At 51.0% G+C, this 25,220-nt stretch overlaps 1 protein-coding gene across 9 annotated transcripts in view; it reads right to left on the bottom strand.

Annotated features, from left to right (window-relative positions):
* Positions 1-25,220, bottom strand: part of LOC139060400 (protein spitz-like) — a 178,984-nt gene that overhangs the window by 41,966 nt on the left and 111,798 nt on the right. For 3 of the 9 annotated variants that reach the window (XM_070539507.1, XM_070539503.1, XM_070539510.1), the window contains exon 4: positions 23,932-23,977. The exons of 3 other annotated variants lie outside the window; for them this stretch is intronic. In XM_070539507.1, the coding sequence (XP_070395608.1) occupies positions 23,932-23,977 (46 nt within the window). Of the gene's footprint in view, positions 1-13,445; positions 14,205-20,087; positions 20,232-23,931; positions 23,978-25,220 lie in introns of those variants that run through there. 3 more of the 9 variants (XM_070539514.1, XM_070539511.1, XM_070539497.1) reach the window with 3 other exon arrangements.

Raw genomic sequence — 25,220 nt, 5'->3', positions numbered from 1 at the left:
AGTTTCAAACAGGGCCAAAAGTTTCCTTAAAGAACAGGAAGTGAGAAATCCGTAAAATGCACACACTGTGGCAATACGATAGGGAACGCTTAATCTGTGTTCAAACTTGGATTCCTGCAAATGTATCATTCAGATTACTGATATTTCCTATATACCCTTTTTAAATTGTCATTTTGGCGCACCAAGAATGAGAATGACCGGCTTAGAATGAAAAATCTGGTGGACCCTGATATTGGCGCAACGTGTACACCGACGATCATACGAGAGAGCAACCCCGAGAAAAGCCGCGCGCAGCGCTGACGTTAGCGAAAGCGTTCCGGGCCCGGAGACAGTGCGGAAACCCTGCAGCACAGCGACGACGGGTCGTCGAACCTGTGCGGTCGGCAGCGGTTTTCGCTTCGCCGACGAGACGACTTGCGGCGGCGTTCAGCGCTTCGCGACGGGGGCTGCCGCCGCTGCGTGGGATCTCGGGCTTCTCTCGCTCATGAGCAGCAGCGTCAGTCAGCTGAGCGCCCGCTGACTCATGGCGCCGCGGAGGAGAGGCGGCGCGGCCCGCAGAGAGCGCGCTGACCGCGAGTCTCTCCTTCTCTGGCAAAAATGAGAACGAACCTGGGGTCACCGGGTGTGTATCAGCGTCGGGAAGGAGGAAAACGACTGCGCTATCGCAATTAGACACGCCCGGCACGAGGCGCCAGATTGACGCGCGCGTCCCGGCTCTGCCCCGATCGCACTGCAACTCCGCAGAGCGGCCACCCCCAATCAAAGCTCCTGCGCCGGGAGGCCTGTCCGTCCGTCCAACGAGCGCGGACAGAGAAGAGAGACAGCCGCGGTGGGGCCTCGTTTGCCAAAAGTGACCGCGAGCAGAGGAGAAGCCGACCAGCATTGAGAGGGGGGGACCCGTGCCTGTTCCGGGACGGCCGCCGGAGAGGGACCGGGTCGCCGCCGCCGACCGTGGGAAAACCGCCCACACCGCGGGCCGCCGCTCCCTCGCGTCGGCAAGGGACCGCGGCGTGCGCAGCCGCGGCCGCCCAGAGTGGCGGCACGTGAACACCGCGACGCTGCTCAGCGAGAGCACGCCCCGACGATCCCTCCCCTTCTGCGCCCGCTCTCCCGCGCCCAGACCGCGGCGGCACCAGTGCAGGTCCAGACACGACGCTCGAGGCAGGGTTGATGCCCGGAAAACGGTCTTCTCGAGGCGCGCTCGCCTGACACCCGGCAAGCGCAGCACCGCGCTTCTGTGCACGAGTTGACGGCCTCATCACTTCTACCTGTTAATACACTCATAGGGAAAGTTGAGTACATTATATAAAAGCCTGAAAAAAAAAGTGAAAGCGTCTCCATCGTCAGGCAATCGCTTACTTGATACGAAAAAAAGAAACTGGATGGGCCGGTATTAGTATACATCAAACCACCACTGCCATTCTGTGCGTACTCAACCCTATTAGGCGGCTTACGCGGACGAGATTTTTCCCGTCTAAAACCGGGCCAGGACGCACACGAAAGAGGGAGAGAAAGGCACGCAGCAGGACAAAGTGTGGCCATAGCCAGGGCCAGAAAGCCACGAAAGCGAGTACAGGCCGTGCGAACACCGAAAAATTGAAGGAAAAGAAAGCGAAGAACGCGACAAGAATCAGATTTGAGCAAAGGCGGCACAACACCAAAGAGATACGAGATATTCCTTTCTAGAGCAAACCATTGTGCGCCGCGGTGGAGTCAGTAACGAGCGTGACGATCAAAAGGCGCGAAAGTCGTTTGACGCCGCAGCTCTCCTCTCCATTCGAGTTTGGCAAGGGAGACGACCGTCCACCACGCGCCGGCCATTTTTCCCGATCACGCGCCCTTCGCCACGGACTCTCTGACGTTAGGATGCCGCTACGACTTGCAGGAAACAAATAAGCGGGTCGGAACGGACGCCTCACGATCGAACCGCCCAAAACCAGAGAACCGCCGGCGTTCCAAGCCAAATAAAAACCTCGGATAACACACACGCGCCGATGTTATACTGAAGTTAGAGGGAAGACGTTCACGGAAACTTGGAAAGGAACGGCACGACTATAAGACAACGCCACAGGCCTGCATATTAGCATCGTGTATTGTTTAGCACTAACCGGCTAAGCAACTTGAAATCGCCTGGCGGAAATTCTTCGGACCTTTCGGCACAACCGAATCTCACAGCACGAAACGATTTTGTTTTTCACCTCGAGATAGCTGAGCAAAGACGAGTGAACGCCACACCGGCGCCGACAGCTGAGCGCGATAGGCCTGATCACTACAGCATGCCTGCCAAGCCGCAACTTTCACAGAAGACGCGAAAGCCGAAGGATCCGAGAGAACGTTGATGATTCGAAGCCTACGCGCAAATTGTCCCAGCCGAGACTGTCTGTCTGCATGGTCATCGAACGAACTACAAGGCAGTCACTAGAATAGCAGCTTGGGCTTGTTGGTTTTCCATCCTGCTGTTAACAGCGCAAAATGTAGACGAGAGACGAGACAAGAGGCAGCGCTTGCGGTGTCTTGTCTCGTCTCTCGTCTACATGTTGAGCTAAGGCAGCTTCGTCCTGTCACAACGAAAAGATCAGAAAACGGAGCGACCCAGTTCCGCTCACACTCCCGTGTTTCTGCCTTATTCAAACGGCGTGCCGCGAAATCACCGCCAGCAACATACTAACCAATACAACAACACCATGTAATGTCCCATTTGGTTTCGTTAAGAGCAAATAATAAATAAATAAGGAAATAATAATAAAATCTAGCAGGAGCTTTCTTGGCGGGGCGTTGCCGAAAACTTTTTTTTTTCTTTAACGTGGTCTCGGCATTTATTTCTTCGCTTATAGAATCAATATCAGAAAGGGGTGCCTGCCTATAGAACAAAGGACCACCTGTTCGATGTGCGCCCTGGCCACTTCTCTGTGAAGGCTCGTCGACGCGTTTGTCCGTTCAAAGATTTTGTTCCGAACAGAACGCCTGCACCGCGTGCCGCACATTAAACACACCTGTTTCTAGGCTATATCACAAGCCGCCTGCAAAGGCAAGGGACCCACGGCTTTGTAGTTTAATCATAGCTTAATTCGTCGCCAGCGCAGCAACACACGACCTCAGGCACACTCGCGCGCCATCTGGCCGGGCCGCCGATGAGCGTGAAAGCAGCTGACGACAACCACAGCATCGCGTATGAAAAATTGAAATTGTGGGGTCGTGCCAAAACCATGATATGATTACGAGGCATTCCGCAGCGGAGGACTATTGTCGAAATTGAACCGTATACGGTTTAGGTTTGACCATCTGGTTTTCGCTTTTTTTTTTTTACGTGCCCCTAAATCTAAGTAACGAGCGTTTCTGCATTTCGCCTCCGTCGAAATGTGGCCGAGATCGAACCGCCGACCTCAAGCTCAGCAGCGCAACGTCGTGGCCGCTAAGCTACCGCGGATTGCTAGTAGGGTAAGCGTAACAGCGCAGACGTGCACCCGAATACCATACAGCACCAGCCGGCAAGCAGTCAGTCGAGCTGGTGGCGACATCTTGCGATGCTCGTATAAGCACCCACATAAATGCGCTAGGAACGCTTTTTCACGTTGCACAAATTTTCTCTGCGGCTTCCGACACGTTCCACGGCAGGAGATAAGTGCAACACGGCGCGCCACTGCAATAAAAAAAAAAAGAAAACTGCGCACTTTGGTTAAGTGCAACGCACTGCGAGATGACGCGCTCCCATGCGCACGCTCCGCCACACGTCCACGCCACCATTACGACAGAACACCCAGCCGCACGCGTGGGCAGCGTGGGTGCGAAGACAACAGGGCGCCAGCGACCACCCGCAGTGGACGACCACAATGGGCCGCGAACTCCCACGACGCCAGCGGGCAGAAGTTATCAATTAGGCGCACGCGGGGAATCTTCACTGCCGTGCGCGCGCGTCCCTGTAGTGGTAAATGTAGCAGATAACCTCGGCGCCATCTCTCGGGGCACAAATGCCCGAGAGCCCTTGAGGAGCGAATGTTCCCATGCGACCGCGGCGGCACTGGCGCGGTGCTTGCGGAGTTGCAAAGCCGCTCGAGACGAGAGCTTCCAGGGGGCAGCAAAAAGCCGAGACAGCCACTTCAGGGCGCGAGCGAAATCTAGCAGCGCGCTTGATTCAAGTGGCCCGCTGCTGACTTCCGAGATAGACCTGGGTGCACCGAATACATAAGGTAGTATGCAAAGGCATTCAAAGTTGACACTCAGAAACGGTAATAATAATAATAATAATAATAATAATAATAATAATAATAATAAAGAGAATCGCCACGAGAATCCCTGAGACATCGAAGGACAAGGCATACTGTGGCACAGACGAAGTACGGTAAGACCCGCAAACATCTCGAACGGGTTCACCAAATCGCACCCTTTGCCACACAAGGATAATCGTCATCTATATTGTCCGCATTTCCTTTATTTAACGCGGCGAGCCCGGTACTTTCGAGTAACGAACGGCATGCGTGTTATCAGCATGACATAGCATTTCCGACAGGAAAGTAGCGGGCGCGGCGTTTCCAAGAAAGGTAACGCAAACAAGGCAGATGAGTAGTGTGTGGCAGTGTTATCTAGTGTGGCAGAGATAGACTCCAAAGAGTGTAAATTTGCCGAAGAGTGTACGGGGGCACACATTTACCAACGAACGAGCACAACGGGGCCCCTCAAACAAGAGAGAGAGAGAGGAACAACAACCACCGACCAGGTTCAGGAACCGAGCCCGCGAACCACGGGAACAGTTTGCAGTTTTGGTGTGCGGCACGTCCGACCCGCGCCAACGCCGTTCTCTCTCTCTCTCCCCCACGCCTCTGGACGGCCTCGCTCAGCAGCAGAAAGAACTCGGCGCCGTTGCCAGGGCTGGACAAAAGCCCTCCCACAGATGCATGCCCGTACACGCAACCGAGCCGAGCGCGCAGGTGGCCGCGGCGCGCTTGCGGCGCGTACCCACAACGGAGCGTCGCAGAGGATGCGTCGCCCACAAAAAAAATATTGAGCGCGATCGATGACCGCAGGCCTGTCGGACACATGCGCAGCTCGTGAAGTCATGCTTCCCGGCGCGACTTTGGTGCAGAAGCGGCATATCGGAGCAAACGAAACGAGGAAAGATAGTTCAGCACAATGCGTTGGCGGGCTAGTTGACGCCTTGTCCTGTCGTCTTTCTCGCGTCCGTTGTTTTGCGCTAAACAAGGTAATTATGGAAACGAGGAAAACTGGGCAAACACGACCCATCACCGACCGTCGTCGCTAAGACGCGAAATGTAGGTGAGAAGGGTCAAAATAAGCTCACACTGCGCGCTCGCCATACGCCGGGAAGTAGAACCTTCCTTCCTTCCTTCATTTTTTTTTTTTCGCGTATCCCAGCAACACCCTCTAGAGAACTCCCAGCCGCGGCGGCCCCATATCGATGAAGAGGCGGTAGGGGAGGGGGGGGGAGAGAAGGAGTGGCAATGAAAGAACGCCCGTGTACCGTGCATTGGGCGCACGTTAAAGAACCCCAGGCGGCCGAAATTAATCCGCAGTCTCTCACTACGGCGTGCCTCTCATAATCGTGTCGTCGTTTCGACACTCAAAACTGCAGAATGTAAAGAAAAGAGAAAAGACAGAAAAAAGAAAGAAAGGAATAAACTGTTTCCATGTAGCATAGCATGCACGTCGCATTTCATTTCGCAGCTGGGGTTCAATCGACAGCTGCACACGTCGCGTAGCCGAGTGCAGCGATCATAATTAGCTGGAGGTGTTTCGGCAAGTAAACTTAACACTTGCACACATACGTATAGAAATGCACAAGAGCAGTCCACAGGTGACGCAATACTTACTCCTCGCACGCGTTCCGTTGGTGAACGGCTTTTTATGACGTCTTAACATGAGTGGTACAAGTTTTATTTTTCTTCTTTTGTCCGTTAACGCTCACTTTTTTTTTTGTATAGAACCAAAGCGCTCCTGAACTAATATCTGTGCGCTCGTTTAGCGAAAACAGTGCAGCCCGAAAATGGCAAGCCTAAATCGAAGAGCTGCTGACTTTGACATTTTACAAAGCCATTCCACTGTTATAAAGGTTTGCGGAAGATATGAGCTGCGAAAAATGTCTTCCATCAACTTGATTTCGCGAAACGCACGCGTCAAACGCCCCGAAGAAGGGTGACGGAGCATTGTATCGCGGTCGCGCTAGCTCAAAGGAGTAGCATGATCACACTACAATTATTTTGAAAAGAACGACCTCGAGAACTCTTCGCCTTCTGTACTCTCCTGCTGATGAGTACGCCTTAAATGCGTCATAGAAAGCAAATCTGAAAATGCATTCACTATACGAATCAAAATTGAATTCAGAGGGGGGTGGGATCAAAGTCGCGAAAGTGCACAGTGAGTTGCGAGGGAAGCCTATTCATCGGTACACGCACGTTTGCGCATTCCGCCTCCTTCAGAATGCGGCCGCCGGGGCCGAGATCGAAGCCGCGACCTCGTGGCTCAGATGCGCAACGCCATGGCCACTAAAGTCACCGCGGCGGGTCTCAATATAGGAATGCTTGTTGCAAGTGATTGCGTAGATTGTGCGATTATGAAACGCCAACTGCAGCCAGGTTCTTTTTAAATGTAACGGCTGCATCTGTTCAGTGTTCCTATTAAAACGGGTTACCCTGAAGATGCAGCGAAAATTACCACGAGTGTAAAGCTAACAGCCGGAGGTAAAAAAGAAAGAGTGGGCGGGGGGGAGCGGACAATGAGACGAGCTATGAAACCGCACCGGAAAAGCATACGGGGACAGACTGCGCGGACGCTAAAAGGTACTCCGGTGCGTTTACGAAAGGCGCGCCAGTCGCAGCGGCCGAACACATGCAGCCCCGGCGGCACCGGATCGTAGGGGGGCCACACGTACCGTGTTTTCCGGCGAGAAACCCACTTACCGGTGCTTTATATATATAGACCAGTGGAAAGAAAAGGCGCGTGGGCCCCACACTGGTGGGAAAGGAATTTGCCCATGTACAGGTACTCTTCCCGACTCGCCTTCGCCAGACCGCTCCGCTCGCTCGAAGAACGAAAGAAGTTGGTGATTTCTTTTGTCCCCTTTTCTTTCGACAAGTCTGTATCAGCTTTCACGGCACTGCAGTTCGCTTTGACAAACAAGATGTATAAACAATGAGCTCGCAAGTTGTGACCCCAGCACTTACACTAAAGCGCTGTCAATGTAGTTCTGCCCATTAACTAGTAAGTGGCACTATAAAAGAATGCGGATACGACCTGATCATACGAGGAACGCACCCTGCCCTAACCCAGCCGGCCGCAAGAGTTGCTGCACGTGGCTCTAGTTCGGGTGAGGCCGCGCAACAGGTTGGAAAGGGAGCATGCTTGTCGCCTGGTGGTTACTCGGAACGGACGGTCGCGGCCCCCTGGTGGTCTCTCTCCATCCTTCTCTTAACGCCCGAAATCTCGGCGGCTAATGTCACAGTGCCGGCGGTAGTGCGAACAAGAGCCGGGGGCTCGCGTCGCCCAAGAACAATCGTCGGCAGCGGACCCTTCACCCTCTCGTGCCTCTGTCGTCGACCCACGGGCAGCAGCAGCAACGGAGGGCCACCAGCGACGGGGGTGGACAGCGGCAGCGGTGAAGGGGCGCCCGGAAGCCACCACTGGAGCGGAACGCCCATACGTCACCCGCCGAAAGAGGAGCCAACGACCGCGCGCCGCCAGGCACAGCAACGCGCAGCGCCGCCACACCGACTACTCGGTAAACAAAAAGAAAAGAAAGCATACGAGGGGAAAAAGACGACGAGAGAGGAACCCATGGCACGCGAGGTTCAGCAATCGTTTGCTCCACAACCCCCCCTTGCCGCAACACGCTAGGCTTGCGTTACTCCCTTTCTGCCGTCCGCACTCCGCGCGACCTCGCCCAAGCCGGAGGCTGCCAAAAAGCTGGGCACACTGTAGCAGTTGAAGAGGGCCGCCGTTTCTCTGAAAGAGACGTCGCGCGCCGACCGAAAAGCCGCTCCTGCCAGCTCGGGACGCCGAGCGAAGGGCGAAAAAGAAAGCGTCCGCCAATCCGCAGCGAACTGCGAAGCAAACGCGGCGCGAAAGAACTCGAGAACAAGCTCGGCTTATCATTCCGCGCCGCGTGTGCCAACAACACTTATACGGCGGCATGGAACTCCCAGCGCACGAACGCCGCTTTTGGCAGGTGGCTGCCAGTAAAACGCCAGGTAAACACGCCTAGAAAAGATCTCGCTGACGCAAACATTGCTGACGCTAGTCCGTCCGCTGAGAATTAAACGCGTCTTTCATCGACGCAACTGTCCGTAGCTCGGCCGTGGGAGCAGGGGCCTAGCCACCGCGTTTCCTGGCGTGCCCTTAGAGACCCTCCACGAACCTCAATGTTGGACTCGCCGCACATTCGACCATAGCGCGCGCCGCAAGTTTATCTCCTCTCTCTCTGTTCCAGCTGCGACAGCTCGCTGTGCGGAGATCGCGGTCAATGCAATACAATAACCGGACCGCGACACTTCTTCAAACAGTTGACGCCTGCTTTATGAAAACGGAGCACGGGCTGCCCATGGCAACCACGGCCAATGCAAGCACAACATATTCTATAAAGAAACAGCACTGGCTGGAGCCTGTTAACAGTGTCTGGGATTCCGAGGTGACCTACGTAGACGCTTACCGATAACAAACGCAGCAGAAGGACAACTCACACTTCGGCGCAGAAAACCAAGAATAGACTCCAAGACTGAAATTACGGGGTTCAACGTCTCAAAGCATTTCGCGAGCTATGTGGGAAACTCACACGTGTTCGTGGGCATGCTCCGGATTAATTTCCACGCAAAGTACGCCATAGCACGGCACAACACCCTTTATGCAACCACGGCGGGTAATAAACCCCAAGCGCGGAGAATTAAGTTTCGGTTTGTCGCTGCACGTTCATGAGATCCCGCCAGTCATGTCGCAGTAGTAAACTTCCCTATTTTTCTCACGAGTACAACGTCTACGAACGCCCAGTTGAAGACGGGACAATACGAAGAGCTGGCGCTTCTCCCGGTGCCTCTACAGCTGTCAAATTGGCAGCGCAGAGGCTCTGTATTAGTTGCCATTGGGTGCAATGTAGACGATTGTTTAATTCGCTTTCTTGCGGTACGATTTCCTCGCAAGACCATGGTGAGGCCCTAGAATTCACAAGAAACGACGGCGGTTGTGGAAGTATGAGCTTCGCATGAAAGTGGTAGGCTCTTCCTAATGAAATGTACACCGAAGGGGAATATTAAAATCTAACTGCAACGAAATTTCGCTTTTGCTTAACTGGTTAAGAATTAGCAGCATATACTATTAAAGGAAGCGCACCAAGGCTGCAAGGCTGGCACATTTTCTTATTAACAGCGTTTAAATGCTACGTTTTATTATCACACGACGGCTGCCTGTCTGCTGCTGGGTCGGTCGGCATCTCGGCGGGTATACCATGTGTCCCACGTAACTTGTGCCAAACCTTTAATAAAAAAAAAATGCAGGTGCCACGACTGGAGAGAACTAAGGTAATTTTGTTTGCCGTCGCGTGGAGCAAGCCATACTATTTTGTATTTAACCTAATTACATAATTAGTGATTCTTGCTTAACCAACTTATCAAATACTATATTCAGAGCAAAAGTGCCAATGAGAAAATTGCAGACCATCCTTAGCTTTAGAATCCTTAAATAAAGTTCGTATCGTATCGTATGTGTCGTATGTGCATGTGTCGTATCTCTCTTGCATACACCTGCCATCACCATTCTTCCCCTGAGAAGCATCATACATCGCGTTCGACCTCATGGCATCCCTGGAGTAGACGTCTCACCATATGCAATATCCGCCTGATTTGGTATTTGCATAACATGTTTCATAACGTAGTTTCATAACATTTAATTAACCGCTTCTCATAAATTCCAACATGTGCGTTAGAATCAACACAGTTCCGCAGAAAGAACGTCTGTTTTTGTTTGCTTCTTGTAAAACATCCATTCGCACTTCAAACGCAATATGGAGGCTGCTATAGTACCGGTACAACCTGCCTCTCTCCGGAGTGTGTAAATAATGGATACTTCGCTATAATGTAAACTGCTTTAGTGTCGACATCTGGCGTCCTTTTATTAAATACACGTCACCAGCGGAACACTAGCAGTGCAGGACAGGGATATAGCGTCGTTGTGTGCCCACGCCAGTGGAAGACAGCTCGGCGTGCAAGGCGTTTCGTGTGGTCAGCAAACGAAAGCACTTGTTTGTCGAGCTGTTTTGCCCCTTTATAGATTCCGCGATATGTCAACAAAGAAAACTGACGAACTGCCTCGATCTCCGTCGAAGTGCTAGGGAAAAAAATTGAGTGGTCGCAAACTATATAGTACGACACCAGACACTATTCAGAGGCCTAGCGAGTGAATACTTGCCTTCTGCTGCAGCATGCAAAACAATGCCACCACCGAAATAAACGCTAACGAAATGCATTGGTGCTCCAGATACTTTCGTGCTTCAACGCACGAAACAGCAGTTTCTTAAGAAAGTAACTGGAACACCAATGCATTTCGTCGGACACATTGAAAATCAATATCTCGGAACTGGTGCTGTCCAGAGAATTCATTCTAAGTGGATACGGCGAGCGAACTGAGCGGCTATAATTCGTAGATTGAAATATGTGGCGTAAATTAATTAATAAAATGCTAATTAGCGTAATTACGTTAATTATTCAATTGAACATTTTGATTTCTCGTAAAAGTAATTACCGCCTCAACGAGTGATTTTGACCAAAGGGTAGAACTGTGCTATCTGCCATAGGCAATCTATAAGAAATTTGGTGCAGCTAAAGAAAAAAAAAAGAAGACACCCTGTATAAAACTGGTCTAAGGCTGCGCCGGAGAGCAGGCAACTCTCGCCCTCGTCGAGTCTGAGAATCTCGGAGATGGCCCGGGTGGTGGCTCCATGTAAGCAGTGACGTGTGCCCAATTACGATGCAAAAGCGAACGCCTTCCAAACGGGCGGATTTACGCTCACAAGCGAGAGGTCCGCAACATACATGTCGAAAGAGGCACACCACCTCAACGACGCGAAAAAGAATTATAAAGCAATAACAAAAATAAATTTCGCTGAACCCGTGGTGTTTACGGGGACAAAACCAACGCTCGTTGCTACACCCCTCCCCCCTTCTACCCCTGAGGAAGGTGCCGATCGCAAGTGAAACGAACTCTCACGTTATCGAAATGACCGCGCAGAAACCGATACAGCTCAGGTATCGCAGCCCTCGTGAAGGGCTTGCGACGTGTGGGAGGGACCAAAGCGGAAAAAAGGAAGGGGGGGGAGAAATATCATAGCCGCGAGGGTGTTCACTCCCGCACTCGCAGGACGTATTGCAGGAATTTGGAGCAGCTCATGCGTTCGGGCTCGTTGAACGCGAAAAGACGCCAAAAGCAACAAAGTCGGCCCCCGCGAGTCGAAAGAATGCAAGGAAACAGCGCTCGCAGATTATCAGGGCGGTTCCCAACTTGCAGGGCGGAGTGTTTAAAAGCCGGATCTGTTTCCCCCCTCTTTGCTTTTTTCGGGTCCGCTTTCGCAGCAAGCTTGCTCGCGGAGGGGGGAGGCCTCGACGATAGCCTTTGCGCCGGCGCCAATGTGAGACGGTAGATAACTTTCAGCTTTCAAAAAATAAAAATACTACGGGTGATCAGGAGGAGAGAGAGAGAGATTGCCGCATTACGTTCCACGCCGATGCACGCAAGCAGCACTCGCGCCAATGAGGCAACAATGACGACGCAATCGATTTTCATCGTATCCGAAGGGCGCAAGAACGCTCGGTATTTTTGTGCAGCGAATGCAGGGAACGCGCTTCCGGCGCGGATTGAATCCACCAAACTCGTTATGGGAGAAAGAGCAGGCCAAAGTGTCACAGAGCTGAAATACGCCTTCAGATAAGCTCTGGTAGCGCCCATGGTGTCCTGTCTTGTGCTCGTTATTTATTTGCGCTACAATGGCTTCGTCAAGCTCTGAACCAAGTAATTAAAAAAAAATTATTACTTATTTTCACGGATTAAGACGGAACCCAAACGCAAGAGATTTTTAAACGCACTGACGGTCACCGTGCACTTCGCGAAAGCTCCACACATGCCCTGCACAACGGAAAAGGCGCGAGGGGGGGGGGGGGGGGGATTGTACAACGGTTAATCGCGAGTACTTCTAGGGCGATCGTTGGGGAAATGTTTCGAAAACCTCATTTTTCGTCATTTCTAGGTTCCTAGCTGGCTCGATTATGATGAAAATGTTGCTAACGAATACAAACGGATAGCAACGATGCCCTGAGAATAGGCACGTGGGTGCCAGCGATTTACTATCACGACAAATGTCAGCGGGCGTCCCCTTTGAAAGCGGGTCGGCGGCGTGTGCCACCACCACACACTCCAGTCTCAAGTTCTCAGCGAGATTTTAATGCCATTCGGCGCTACAATTCTTACTTCACCTCACTTCGAGCTCTCTCCTATTCTCGGGCAGTGCCAAATCGTCGCTTTAATTACGTTCACTGCGTCCACGTTCACACTCTCTCGGCATTTTCAGCGATTATTGATGGATTACCGCATTCGTGTTTACCTGCCTCTAAATGAATGTACCGACACTAACAAAAACATGCCTAATTGTCTTTGCAGTATATTTGCGTGCTACGTCCCTACATGTCGTTAGTCACCACCACGGGTAAACTTGCTGCTCTGCATTCGCATGCCAATACAACCTTCCCCAGCTTTCCTAAAGCACCGCCACTGCCCTTAGAACTATCCAGAACCCCTCATATTGGACATCCAGTTTAGTTTTCACTGCGTGTGTTTACGTATACGTAAACCAACGCCGCCTTGTGCGTACCATCGCGCTGACTTGAAGTGAACCGTAGGCGCTCTAGAGGCATCAATAGCAGCAGCTTGTAAGATCTCAAATATAGGACAAATGATACAGTACTCAGTGAGAAAAACGAATGTGCCGGAGTATCACTAGTAGAACATGACAATGATATGATTAAGAATTGACTGGCCCGACATTCATGCACACCAGCAGCCATATTCTGTAGTGCATGATATGAAGAACTGAATGAACACAGCAATAACAGCTCGCGGCATGGTCGTAATGTGCGCGCAAAAGCGCACATTACGCCGCCGCGTCAACCCTTCCGACATACACCGGAAAATTCGCATTTCCCCGATATCAGCCTGTACACCAGCAAAAATAAAATGTAAGGTACGCTTACGGCATATTGTTGCTGGCGTAAGCCAAACCTTCTGGGTCATACGGCCACTGGAAGCCGCCGAGTCGACGTCGCCGAGTCCGCGAACATCGAATCGGCGCTTTCCATCATTGACCGAACACGGACCGTGACGTAAGCGCACGGGTATCTCGCAACGCCGAGCGACGCCCGAATCGCAAGGCAAGCGCACGGAGGGCGAAGCATACATCATACCGATTTGCCGCGTCGGTTCGAGCACCATGAAGCTGGAACAGCAACAGCAGTCCGGCGATTCGCAGCAGCAACACCGGCAGGCGCAAACGGTGGTACGCCGCGAAGACGACGTCGCGGCGCCGTCACCGGTGGAGGTCGTGGTCGTCGACGCCAGTAACGTCGTCGACGTCGTGGTCGATTCGCGCAGGCACCGACAAGTCGGCACCGTCAGCAAAGTCGTCGCATCCACCATTGTCGTCATCATTGCGCGGCGCAAGCTCCTTCTCCGATATGCGGGGCCCGGCGCAAATGGGAACACTCCTAAAAAAGCTAGCTACTACTACCGTGCGCCGTTAACACAACGTGACGGCATCGGTAGAGTTCCTCGGTGCACGCGCTCGGAAATCCATCGGACCGCAGTAGTGACGTTGTTCGAAGATGGTAGCACGGCATCCGACAGCAGACAGCGGCGGCACTACGCTGAACTGCACGAGCACACCGTCCGGGCGCCTCCGACGGCGACGAGCGAACGCCGCAGTCACGGGCAACATGCCGTCGCCACTGTGCACGGGATTCCGACGGGCAGGAGGACCCAGGGCGCAGACAAAATACGAAAAATCCACAGTGGCCGCGCAACCTATTACGAGACCTACGTCGAGGCGGTTTCACGCACGCAGGGACCGGGGAGTAGGCAACCGACGACGCAGACACACAACGCGACGCCGCCGGGGTTCGCGACCGACTGATGCGCTTCGCCGGCAAAGCAGCAGCCGCGTCCGGCCGGCGAACGAACAGCGGGATTTGCAAGGTGAGGAGGGGGACGAAAGAAAGGGGCCTTCGCGCGAGGAGGGAGGAAAACGGAAGGAGAAAGATGTAAAAGGCCACAAAGAGGCGGGGAAGGAGAAGCCATGTGACGCATGCGCAGAAGCAGGGCACGTGCGCAGACGTGCGCGCGCGAGCAGGCGCGTGCGGCGGCGCAACGCCAGCTGGCGGCGGGCAAAGCGCGTGCCCGCCGCTCTCCCCGCCCAGCGCACGAAGAAAAGCGACGACGACGAGGGGTCGGGGGACCCGAGAAGGAACCGACAGCGCAAATCAAAAACGTCAAGCGCTTACAAAAATTCAACAGAAAAAGAAGAAACCGCACACCTAAACATACAACAACATGCGAGAAAACGGTGGCAGACGACGGCAAAAGGAAGGCAACAGAAGAGCGCAAAACGGCGGCAGCACATCCCTCCCCTCCAGGCTCCACCAAACAGGGAAGAAAGAATGCAGAAACGGCACAAGACGCAGCCACGAAGGCAGATGGATAGTGCGCGTTTGCATGTGCGGGGGAAAGGCGGGGCTGTCTACAGAGGGGGGTCAAGCATGTGCACCTAATTGGTCCGAGAGAGTATTTTTATACTCCCTGCCCAGGGCAGCTTTCCTCGGGAGCAAATAAAGAGCTCCAAAAAAGGAGCCCAAAATCCTCCTTGCCCGCGCCGACGCGAGTGGTACCGCCGAGCAGATGCGTCCGAATGTGCGTGTGCCGGGCGCGTGGCACGCGATATCCGAATACTCAACACTCTTAACCTCAACAGTTCCCGCCTCCCCCACACTCACGCTTTCTCCCCCACAGGTCCCGTTGTGCCGTCCCCTACACCTTCGACGCGAAGTCCGTAACTTTCTTCCGACCAGCCCCTCCCGCAGGCGCCGTTTCCCCCGCGCACGCGACCTTCCGTTACGAAAACCTCGCTCCCAACTCGGGAACCGCGCTTGAAAGATGCGTACCGACGCTAGCTTCCTTCGCGGTCCATTTTGACGGTCTGTTTGGCCACCCGACGTTTTACGTCACGGTCGTTTTCTCTCCGCGAGCAAACTGTTCACTTCCTCTTTCGCTCGGCCATTCGTCTCCTCGACTGCGAGGGCATCCCTAGGAGTTCCTTTACCCGGGTCCTCCTAGCGGTCACGCATGACTCCTACGAGATGATCAGCCCCACAAATGACATCAGCGTTACCGAAGCACGTCAGGTACTGGTGTACGTCCGCGCAGTTGCGACAAGTTTCCAGAGCATGCGGCTTCTTTCGCCCTCGTAGAGAGGCAAGCACGAAGCCTCCTCCATTACAGAACCCATTTGGGACAATCCTTAATGGCCGAAAATTGGGCGAGGATAGCTCTGGTGAGCAAATTTTGAAGAGTTAACGGTATGAACTGAAAACAGCGTTCCGGTCGGAAACAAGGCGCCAGGAATGTAGAGCGCTACATTACCGTTTCGTATATCTTGCAACGTTCGGAAGCCGAGAGGAGGTGACCGCTTACTATGACCGACGGACACAATCTAATTACAGAGAAAGCAAACCCTCAGCATCAGACAGAGAGAACAAGCGGGACCCAGTTCCGCTGTAAGTAGCAAATCGTAACAAGCGTCAATTCGTATTAAAGCCAATGTTGAGCGTTTCCCGCTACCCTACTTTGCGACAAATTTCGGCGTGCGAAATATATATTCGGTCGATGAGTGATGCGAAATTCGGCCAAGGACGAAAACGCGCGATCGCCACGCACAGCAGGATAACTCCGCGCCACTTGCTGCGTTCGTGTGTTGCACCTGAAGTTAGCACCTTCAGTATACCACAGAAGCGCGATCCACACTGCGCATGCGCAATAAGTAGGCCGCGCGTATGCGCTTATATTTGGGCCTGTATATTGAGAGAGGCTTTACGTGGCCTCCGAGATCAACAACGCAAAGAGAAAGCCTCGCGTGCCACCCGACTTCAAAGGCCATAGGCTGCAAGTGTTTGCTTGTACTACTATCTAGGCGGCACTGTAACCGTTGGCGCTAGTTACAGTAACGCCGGTGATATATAAAGCGGCCATGTAAGTCATAAAATCAGAGCTGTTGAAGTTGGTAAAGAAACGTAATTATTGGGGGAACAACAAACTGGTTTAAGACCTGGCCGACACTTACAGGATATCTAGTACAAATTTGTACTAACTCAGTGCATAAACATTTCAATAGCTAAGAATAGCTTCACTGATAGCACTTCTAGATACTAACGAAGCTTCAGACAACGTAGACAGGAAGGCTATGCATGGTATATTCTCAAACACGAGGGCATAGATGATGATTTTGTGAAATTGCTGAGGGACATACATAGGGAACCGAGTACCAACCTTATGGCAAGGCCGAATATGCAAACACTTAGTGGAAATTCGCCAAGGAATGAAGATGCTTTCCACCCTCAGAATTGTTCCGCTTTACGATAAGGGCATAGAAAAACCAATGAAAAAGAGTAAACTAGGTTTTGATTTTTCTTATTTCCGTAATGGGTAAAAGGTGCAACAAAGCTAGGGTCCCTGGGCTGATGTACGCTCATAACAGAGTGAACCACTAGCGAGCAAAACAATATATTTACAGACCTGCGAATACGTGTGGCAATGAAGTGATATACCTAGGCCTGAACTTTAGTATACAGAAATCGGGAATCTTGATATTTAATGAAGAGGCGAGTACTGACGTGGCATCAACTCAACAAGTCATACCCATAGTGAAGTAAAATAAATACCAGAGTGCATAAATAAACGAAGGAAAACCTACTCAAACATCAAGATAACCTGAGGATGGAAGGGAAGCGGAATGCAGCAATAATGAAACATAGGTCTCTTTAGAATAGAGGTGAAATATGAAGTCGTGCGAGGAATTTCTAAATTAGTAACGTTGCCAGCGCTAATAATGCTCGCTGTAAATGTCACTCTGCGCTTAAAATCAGATCTTGCCGGTGTTGGAAGTTGACCAAAGGTCGGTGGGCCGATTGAAGAAATTGAATTTTGAAGACTCACAAACGGGCTATGGAAAGAAGAATGATGGGTGTAACGTTAAGGGACAAGATCAGATTGGGTGAGGAAACAAACGCGAGTTAATGACATCTTAGTTGAAATCAAGAAAAAGAAATGGGCATGGGCAGGACATGTAATGAGGAGGGAAGATAACCGATGGTCATTAAGGGTTACGGACTGGATTCCAAGGGAAGGGAAGCGCAGCAGGGGGCGGCAGAAAGTTAGGTGCGCGGATGAGATTAAGAAGTTTGCAGGGACAACGTGACCACAATTAGTACATGACCGGGGTTGTTGGAGAAGCATGGGAGAGGCCTTTGCCCTGCAGTGGGCGTAACCAGGCTGATCATGATGATGAAACACGGATAAAAAGAAATGGATGGCTAAAGTGCACACATTGCTGCACCTCAATAGCGTGGACACGGAATGGAGGAAGAGGTCAAGAAAGTCAAGAACTTGCCCGACGACGCAGTAACCGCTTCCGATACCTATAGTCGGATACAACTTTAGAAAAAAGGGGAGGCCCCGCCCAGATGACCGAAGCGGCGAAGTCACCGGCCGTCCGGCGAATGACGTCGGTCCAGAGTGCGCGCCCATTGGTGGATGCTCGTGTGCATTCGCCTCGGAGGAGTAAACGCCCCCTTTTTTCTAAAGTTGTATCCGACTATAGTTCCCCACATTATTTAAACGCCGTGCACATTAACTTTACACGATATATGCACGGTCACGGCCTGGAAAGTGTTATGAGCAGCGATGTGTTATGCACGTCCGCACACGTGCGCCTGGCATACCTTTGTGCAGTTCTAATTTATTTCAGAAGAGTTAACTGCTGGGCTAGTTGGTGATCTCGCATACTGAAAATATGTTGCGCCAAAAAACAACACACACAAGAAAGACGACGGGCGCCCGTGTTGTCGTCGTCTTTCTTGTGTGTGTTGTTTTTTGGCGCAAAATCTTTTCAGTATGCTCATTTATTTCATTTTGGTTTCATGTACTTATTTCCCCCTTTTTGACATTGTACTTGTATTGCTCAATATATACCCCCACGGCAATAATCCACTTTAGGCGCACGTAGTTTTCTGTATAAATAAATAAATAAATAAATAAATAAATAAATAAATAAATAAATAAATAAAAAGTTGGCAACGAAGTCCAGGGTAACTGAAAGTGTAAGTAGACAAGCCATACTCACAAAAATAAAGAGAAATGGAGACGCTAGATTGGATGCAAAGGATGACAAACAAACAAACAAACAAACAAACAAACAAACAAACAAACAAACAAACAAACAAACAAACAAACACATGCGATTTTATGGAACGCGAAGAAATAAATCAGGAGGTCAAATCTGCGCGATAACACACATGGCAGTGTCTTGTATTTGAGGCCAGTGCTGCTCCCTGTGGGCAAAAAATATACCGGAGCAAATATATATTCGCAACAGGATGAGGCATATGGAGGCTGAGGGAACAGTGTGGAAACGGCTCGGCACATCGTAATGGAATGCCAAGATTCACACAGCAAGGGCCGCAGGTAACGTCGACTTAAGAAGCGCTTGGATTTCAAGCAGATGGAAGTATTAACTGGTCAACAGTCGATATAAGAAGTCTCGAGTATTGGCGGGAAAGAAAAAGAAAAATACAGGCAAGGGATCGAGAGAACCGGGGTCATTACAAGCACAGGTAACTGTATACAGATAAGGTTTTAATCCAAGGAGAGAGAGGCAAAATTATTTACTTCTACGCATCTATTTATACTGATTAGCTCAAGCAGGCTATATGCTACTAATTGTCGCCGCCCCGTTCCAAAGCCGATGGCAATAGCGATCATCATCATTAGCATTCCGCTCAGGGCTACTCTAAGCAGAATAGTTACGTGGATGTCTGCACCACTTCTTATAGCGTAGCGTCGTACGCTCGCTAACGCAAGTGCGTTTTGCGTTTTCATACAGATATTTAGATTAGGTTGCGGAAGCCGCTCCCAAGCGCTGGGGGCCATGCATGCGCATGCGCATGCGCGGCCTCGCTACGCCTCGCTATACTTTCGCAGGTGCGCTCCGCGACACGGCGCTAACCGCGACGTGCCGGCCGATAGTCCCGAGACCTGTGCGCGTATACAAACTGCGCTTCTGTAAACACGCACAGACGCAGCTCTGTAATTGCAAGAGATTCGCTTCCGAGTCCAGGCGGTCTGTTCCGCTCACGTCAAATTCTTGCCGCTCGACTAAAACCCCGCTTCGAGCCCTCCGCAAACGGCGCGATAACAAAGAGAACGGCGCAAGACGGCAGCTCAGAAGCGGCCTTAGCGCCGACGCCGCGTACGCCCCTATAGCAGCCAATTGGTAGCAATCGCGCACACACTCGGGACTCCCCGAGGAGTGCACGCAAGTGGGGGCGGCGGTGGTGGGGAGCAGTGGCCGTCATCCTTCTTCGGGTCGGGTGGTCCCAGCCGGGAGGAGGACGTCGGTCGCGACCACCATGCCGGCGCGCCACGGCGTCGGCCGTCGCTGGGACGCCTGCCCCCCTCCTGCCACCTCGAGCGCCGAGACCACACTCATCCGTCTTGCGACCGTCGCCTGGACGACGGACAGCCGGTCGCCAGCGGCATGCGTCCGCACGCGTCGCACGCCCTACCCAGAGAAGACATGCATAAAGAAACGACGACCACCCTCCTCCTCCTCTACCCCCAACCGATGCGCTCGTTCTCCTAAAGTCGAAGGTGGAAATAGAGCAATCAGAGGTACCCGCGTCAAGCAGGAAAGCCGTAATCGAATTCCTTTTTAACACCTACGAGGCGACGCGCGTATACCTATATACAGCTACCAATGATTCCACAACATAAAAAGAACCAACCTCGGTCGGGGCACGGCTGCGGCATACTGCGAAGCAGCTTCCCTTTATGTGATGTGACGCGCTAGATGAAGTGCGTGCGTCCTCGAAGCTCTCGTCTCGGAGCGGGTTTGTCCGCGTGAGCAGGGAACACCGCGATGTGGTGTAAAGAGAGCATTCTTTTTTAAGCTTTCTCTGTCATCACATCAGCGAGTAAAGTGAAATGCGGTCGTACAATATCACGAGAAGTTTCGCAAGACGGATTATCAACTACCTCGCCCGCAAATACTGCTGACAGCAGGATAAGATTGGCATATGGTAGCCTTGTCAAGGAACACGCCTTCTGACCTAAATAGATGCGTCCGCCTCTCACCAATTTCTAGTTTAGCAAATCTTAACTACAATGGCTCCAGATATGCTTAAGTCAAGACCCAGTCGATAGTGCTCAGATAGCATCACCCTAGTGTAAGCGCCGAGTCCCGATAATAACTATAATAAAAAAAAAGGGGGGGGGGAAAGGCAACTCAAGGCTGATATCGCCTTGTACAGAGTGTGACCTTGTTGTGTCAAGCGGCCAGCTCTCTCAATAAGAGTGCGCTACACACTTAAGCAAGCAATGTTCTGTTTATTGCGATAATACATTATATGTTAACAATCCAGAAAATGAGCCCATAAATTCACCATGCGTGCCAGAGAAAGAAAGACATGCTGGTCATTCACCTCGGTTCAGTAATATTTCAGCCAGACAACTACCATTCCTCAAAGTCCACTGCCCCAAAGTCGGGCGCGCGTACCATATATCCTTCAATGTCGTCAGCTCGTATCAATTAAAATAACTTCACGCATATATTAACGCGCCCGCGTAGGCATGCAAGGTTACGTCAGAAACAAGGACCCGTATTCAGAACAGTTATTAAGCTCGAACTGTTGGTATGAGCAGACGCTAACCAGTCGTGATGGTGGCCATATTACTGAAAGCAGTCGGCCAATAGCAAACCGCGTTTAGCAACGAAAAGCTTCGCGAACTCGGCCCCTATTCCGGCGTCAGCGATGAGCAAACGTTACACGACATGAATTACTCAGCAAGCGAACAACGCAACGACAATTACCTCGCCTCCGGGAAAAGGTAGTCAGTGTGAGCGAATGCGCCTCGGTAACTTCCACAACTGTATACACGGGGTGGTCATTTTTAAGTTTTCCGGAATTTTTAAGAAAGCGCCTGTTGCAGATAGCAAATTCCTGTCCTTGAGCTGGATTATTCAACACATATTCAACTACTGAACAAAAATAAAAATGCACCAATGAACTTACTTCGCGACAAATATTGCAATTTACGAATTGTAGCCGCTGAGTTTGCTAGTTGTATCCACCTGAAATGAACACCCAGGATGCATGACACAAGTTTCGATATATTCTTTCACAAAGTGGGGGACGAAATACATGGGCGTTCCAGTTACTTTTGTGCGTCAATGCATATTGAGCGTTTTGTTAAAAAAGTAAGTGGAACAACGGTGCATTTTTGATGGCGAGTATGATGGCGCACATCTCGAGACCGGCGCCATTCTGGAAATTAGCACCAAGTGGATACGCCTTGCAAACTCACTGGCTACAATTCCGAAATCGCAATATGTGCAGTAATGTAATTAATTAGGAATTAACAAAAATTGTTGGGTTTTACGTGCGAAAACCACTTTCTGATTATGAGGCACGCCGTAGTGGGGTGCTCCGGAAATTTGGACCACCTGGGGTTCCTTAACGTGCACCTAAATCTAAGTAAATTATTTAGGAATTTAATTAGCGCCTTTTTTCTAATTAACTGCATATGTGGTCAGACTTCTCGTGCAAGTAATGTGCGCCTCTCTAAATAATCAAGATCATGGACTATAGAATTAAGTTAACTGCCACAGGCAATTTGAATTCCGGAAAACGCAAAAATGATCAGTCTGTATACTTTTCCAAAGACTTCTAACCGCTGCTGCAGGGTGCGTGTGGCCCACGGCTCAATAAAGTCGCATGAACGGCGTCACGCGCATGCGCATCGAGTTTATCGGCAGCGTTTTCTAGTACTCCTAATCTCTCCTAATTGTGAAGTTCCAACGCGCAGCTTATCCCGACTCGAACGGGGACAGAGGAACCGGTCAAACGACGAGGCTGTGCCGAAGTTAAACCCACGCGCCCGTACTTGACAATGTCCCCGATAACCATACCATGGCCTCCCATATACCGCGCACGATTTCGTAGGCCACGACTATGCGCACGCTGACATCTGCCGAGTCTTGCAAGGTCACGTTGGCAAAGCATCCAATGCTCTCATGCGATTTGGCCGGATCATCATTACGTTGGCCTTGTGGAAAGTGAATTCGACCCATCTACTCTGCTCGGAGAAACCACCCGCCAAAAAGCGCTTTCGAAGTTCTACTGATACATCCGGCCCAAGAGATCAACTATGTAATAAGGGCCGGTTGCGCCAACTCCGTGTAGCTTCCTTGACCTTAGGGGCAGCACTTGACAAAGTGTCAACGGGATGGCTGCCCAGCGACTCGTGCGACATCATCAAACACACGTTTTCCCGACCGCTACACTACGCTCAAACGCTTGAAAACGCTGCGCTCGCTACTTTCCTGTAGAGAATGCTGCGTCACGCTGGTAACGCAGCAAGCCGTCTGTGACTTGGAAGTACCGGGCTCGCAGCGTTAAAGGAAACGCGAAAGACAGATGACCTTATCGTTGTGGGGCAAGATAAGTCCCAAAAGGTGCAAATTTTTTAAAGAGTGCTACGCCAGGCTGATAACGCGCATGCTGCTCGTGACTTGGAAGTATCCGGCTCGCAGCGCTAAAGAAAGGAAATGCAGGCAAGACACATGACGATTATTCTTGTGGGACAAGATGAGTCCCAAAGTGTGTAAAAGAGTACGTAGTGCCACTCGGGGACGATATTCCTAAACCTCCCTACTACATTCTCAAAAAAATCTGCACCCTTTGGGGCGTAGCTTCTCCCACGATGATAATCTGCCTTGCTTGCGTTTCCTTTAACGCCGCGAGCCCGGCACTTCCAAGTAATGAACGGCATGCGCGTTATCGATGACATAGTATTCTCGACAGGACAGTAGCGAGCGCAGATTTTACAGGAAGGCAAACGCAAGCAAGGCAGATGACGATTATTGTTGTGGGACAAGATACGCCCGAAAGGGTGCAAACTTTTTAAAGAGCGTAAGCTAACAGAAAAGCAACTGCCGCCTAGTTTACGCACGTGGTGCTGCAGTCAGCCGGCGTAGCGGGCATCTCTTTGTTGCTGCTTTCTTCCGTTTCTCAAGTGAGCAATTACAAAAGGAAAGGCGGACGTAAGACGGAAAACTTCTATACGATTCACGGTCAGAGCGTACGCCGTACACACCAATGGACACAGAATAGGCCGGCCTGCGTGTTCCCACGTTCATCTCTCGCGCGTTACCCCGCAGGCCGGCCCGTTCCAATGAGTGCGACCGGCTGCTTGGCATAGACAACTTTCATCGGGGAGAACAAGAACCTCCTCCCTGGAATGTGGCGCACGAGTACAAAGGCACTGTTCTTATGCGGGGAGTTGAGGCGCAATCACCACATGCATGCCAGAGAGCATTATGGCGACGCGCAGCGCACTCTCGTTAAAGAAGGTCTGCACCGGGCCCAAAGCGCGCACTGGTTACAAAGCCGCGAGAAACCGACCGGCACCGACTTTAACAGAAGGACTCAACGAGCAGTAACGTTGCTCGGGCAAAGAACACACCACGAGCTCCGATTCGGCAAACACACCACGACGGCGGAGAGAAGGGTCGAAAATCCACGGTGCCGTTTCGTTTCTCGTGTAGTGGCGTGAGCACGTAGTACTTACTTCGCACAGCCAAGCTCGAGGACGCCGTTTCGCCATGAGGTGCACCCTGCGCGATTAATGAAGAGCTACAGCGAGAGCCCGGTTCCATCGCATCCCGAACCGACTCCCTTGCTGCAATTTCCGGAGGGGGGCGATCCCTCTTCCGAAGCAAACAAACGACGGCCGCGGTAAGCCACTACGTGGCCCGTACAAATAATATGGCAGGTGTTTTGGGACTACACATAATAACTTGAAAAGAAAAGCAAATGCCCGTGGCAGATGTATATACAGCCCAATTCTAATCCTAGAAGTGTACTGATCGGAGACGCGGACATGTGCAATAAATCGACATGCGTAACTGACGAATTAACAAAAAATCATCAATAATTAAGTTCCTAATTATTTTAAAGGCATATTTGAATTTACGAATTGTAGCCACCGAGTTGGCAATGCGAAGGAACGAATTCGAAAGACGGCACCGGTTTTCAGATGTGCGACATCAAAACTTGAGGTGAAATGCACTACTGTTCCACTTGCTTTTCTTAACACAGCGCCGTTTTTTCCCCCTGAAGACACACAACTGGACCGCCAATGTGGGACAAAGTGGGACTGTGACACAAGAGGCATAAAATCCCTAAATGTTGCATGATACGTGTCGGGACTTTTCTGTCCACACGCGTCACACCAAATTGCACGCATGTTCGTTAGCTGTGAAGCATAACTATATATATATATATATATATATATATATATATATATATATATATATATATATATATATATATATATATATATCGCTGTCATTCTATAGAACTGCGCGTTATTACGTTCACAACAAAAGAATGATAGCAGTGGCCTTCCCTCTCTTCCATCCAGCATCAAGTACCACATTTTAATTTTCTTTCCTCTAATATCACACCATAGAGCTCCTAATTAAATACCCTAGAGGGAAATGTGGCGCTAGTGTCTACGAGGGCCCTCTTCAGCGTTGCCTCAACCTACATGGGAATGATGGGAAGTACAGGCTTCGGAATGACTTCGATCTTTAGATTAGTGGCGTCTGCTTGAGGCGCAGTAAACGAAGCTCTATTAGAACGTTTTCATGTAAAATCTAATTTTATTTCTGCAGTATTTTATATAATGCACAATACATTACATAAAGTTTGTATGACTTTGAGATTGAAGCACGGTTTACCACCAGGGCACACCAAGGTATGCATTCTTCTGCAATTCTGTTCCCGATTTGGCGCCAGAAAATATTTAATTTTTACAATAGCAATAACAATCGTGCATGTACTTATACAAAAACA

This window comes from Dermacentor albipictus, chromosome 1, assembly GCF_038994185.2.
Source record: "Dermacentor albipictus isolate Rhodes 1998 colony chromosome 1, USDA_Dalb.pri_finalv2, whole genome shotgun sequence".
Classification (NCBI taxonomy): Eukaryota; Metazoa; Arthropoda; class Arachnida; order Ixodida; family Ixodidae; genus Dermacentor; species Dermacentor albipictus.
The sequence above is the reverse complement of the archived record's forward strand: the minus strand, read 5'-3'. Positions and strand labels throughout refer to the sequence as shown.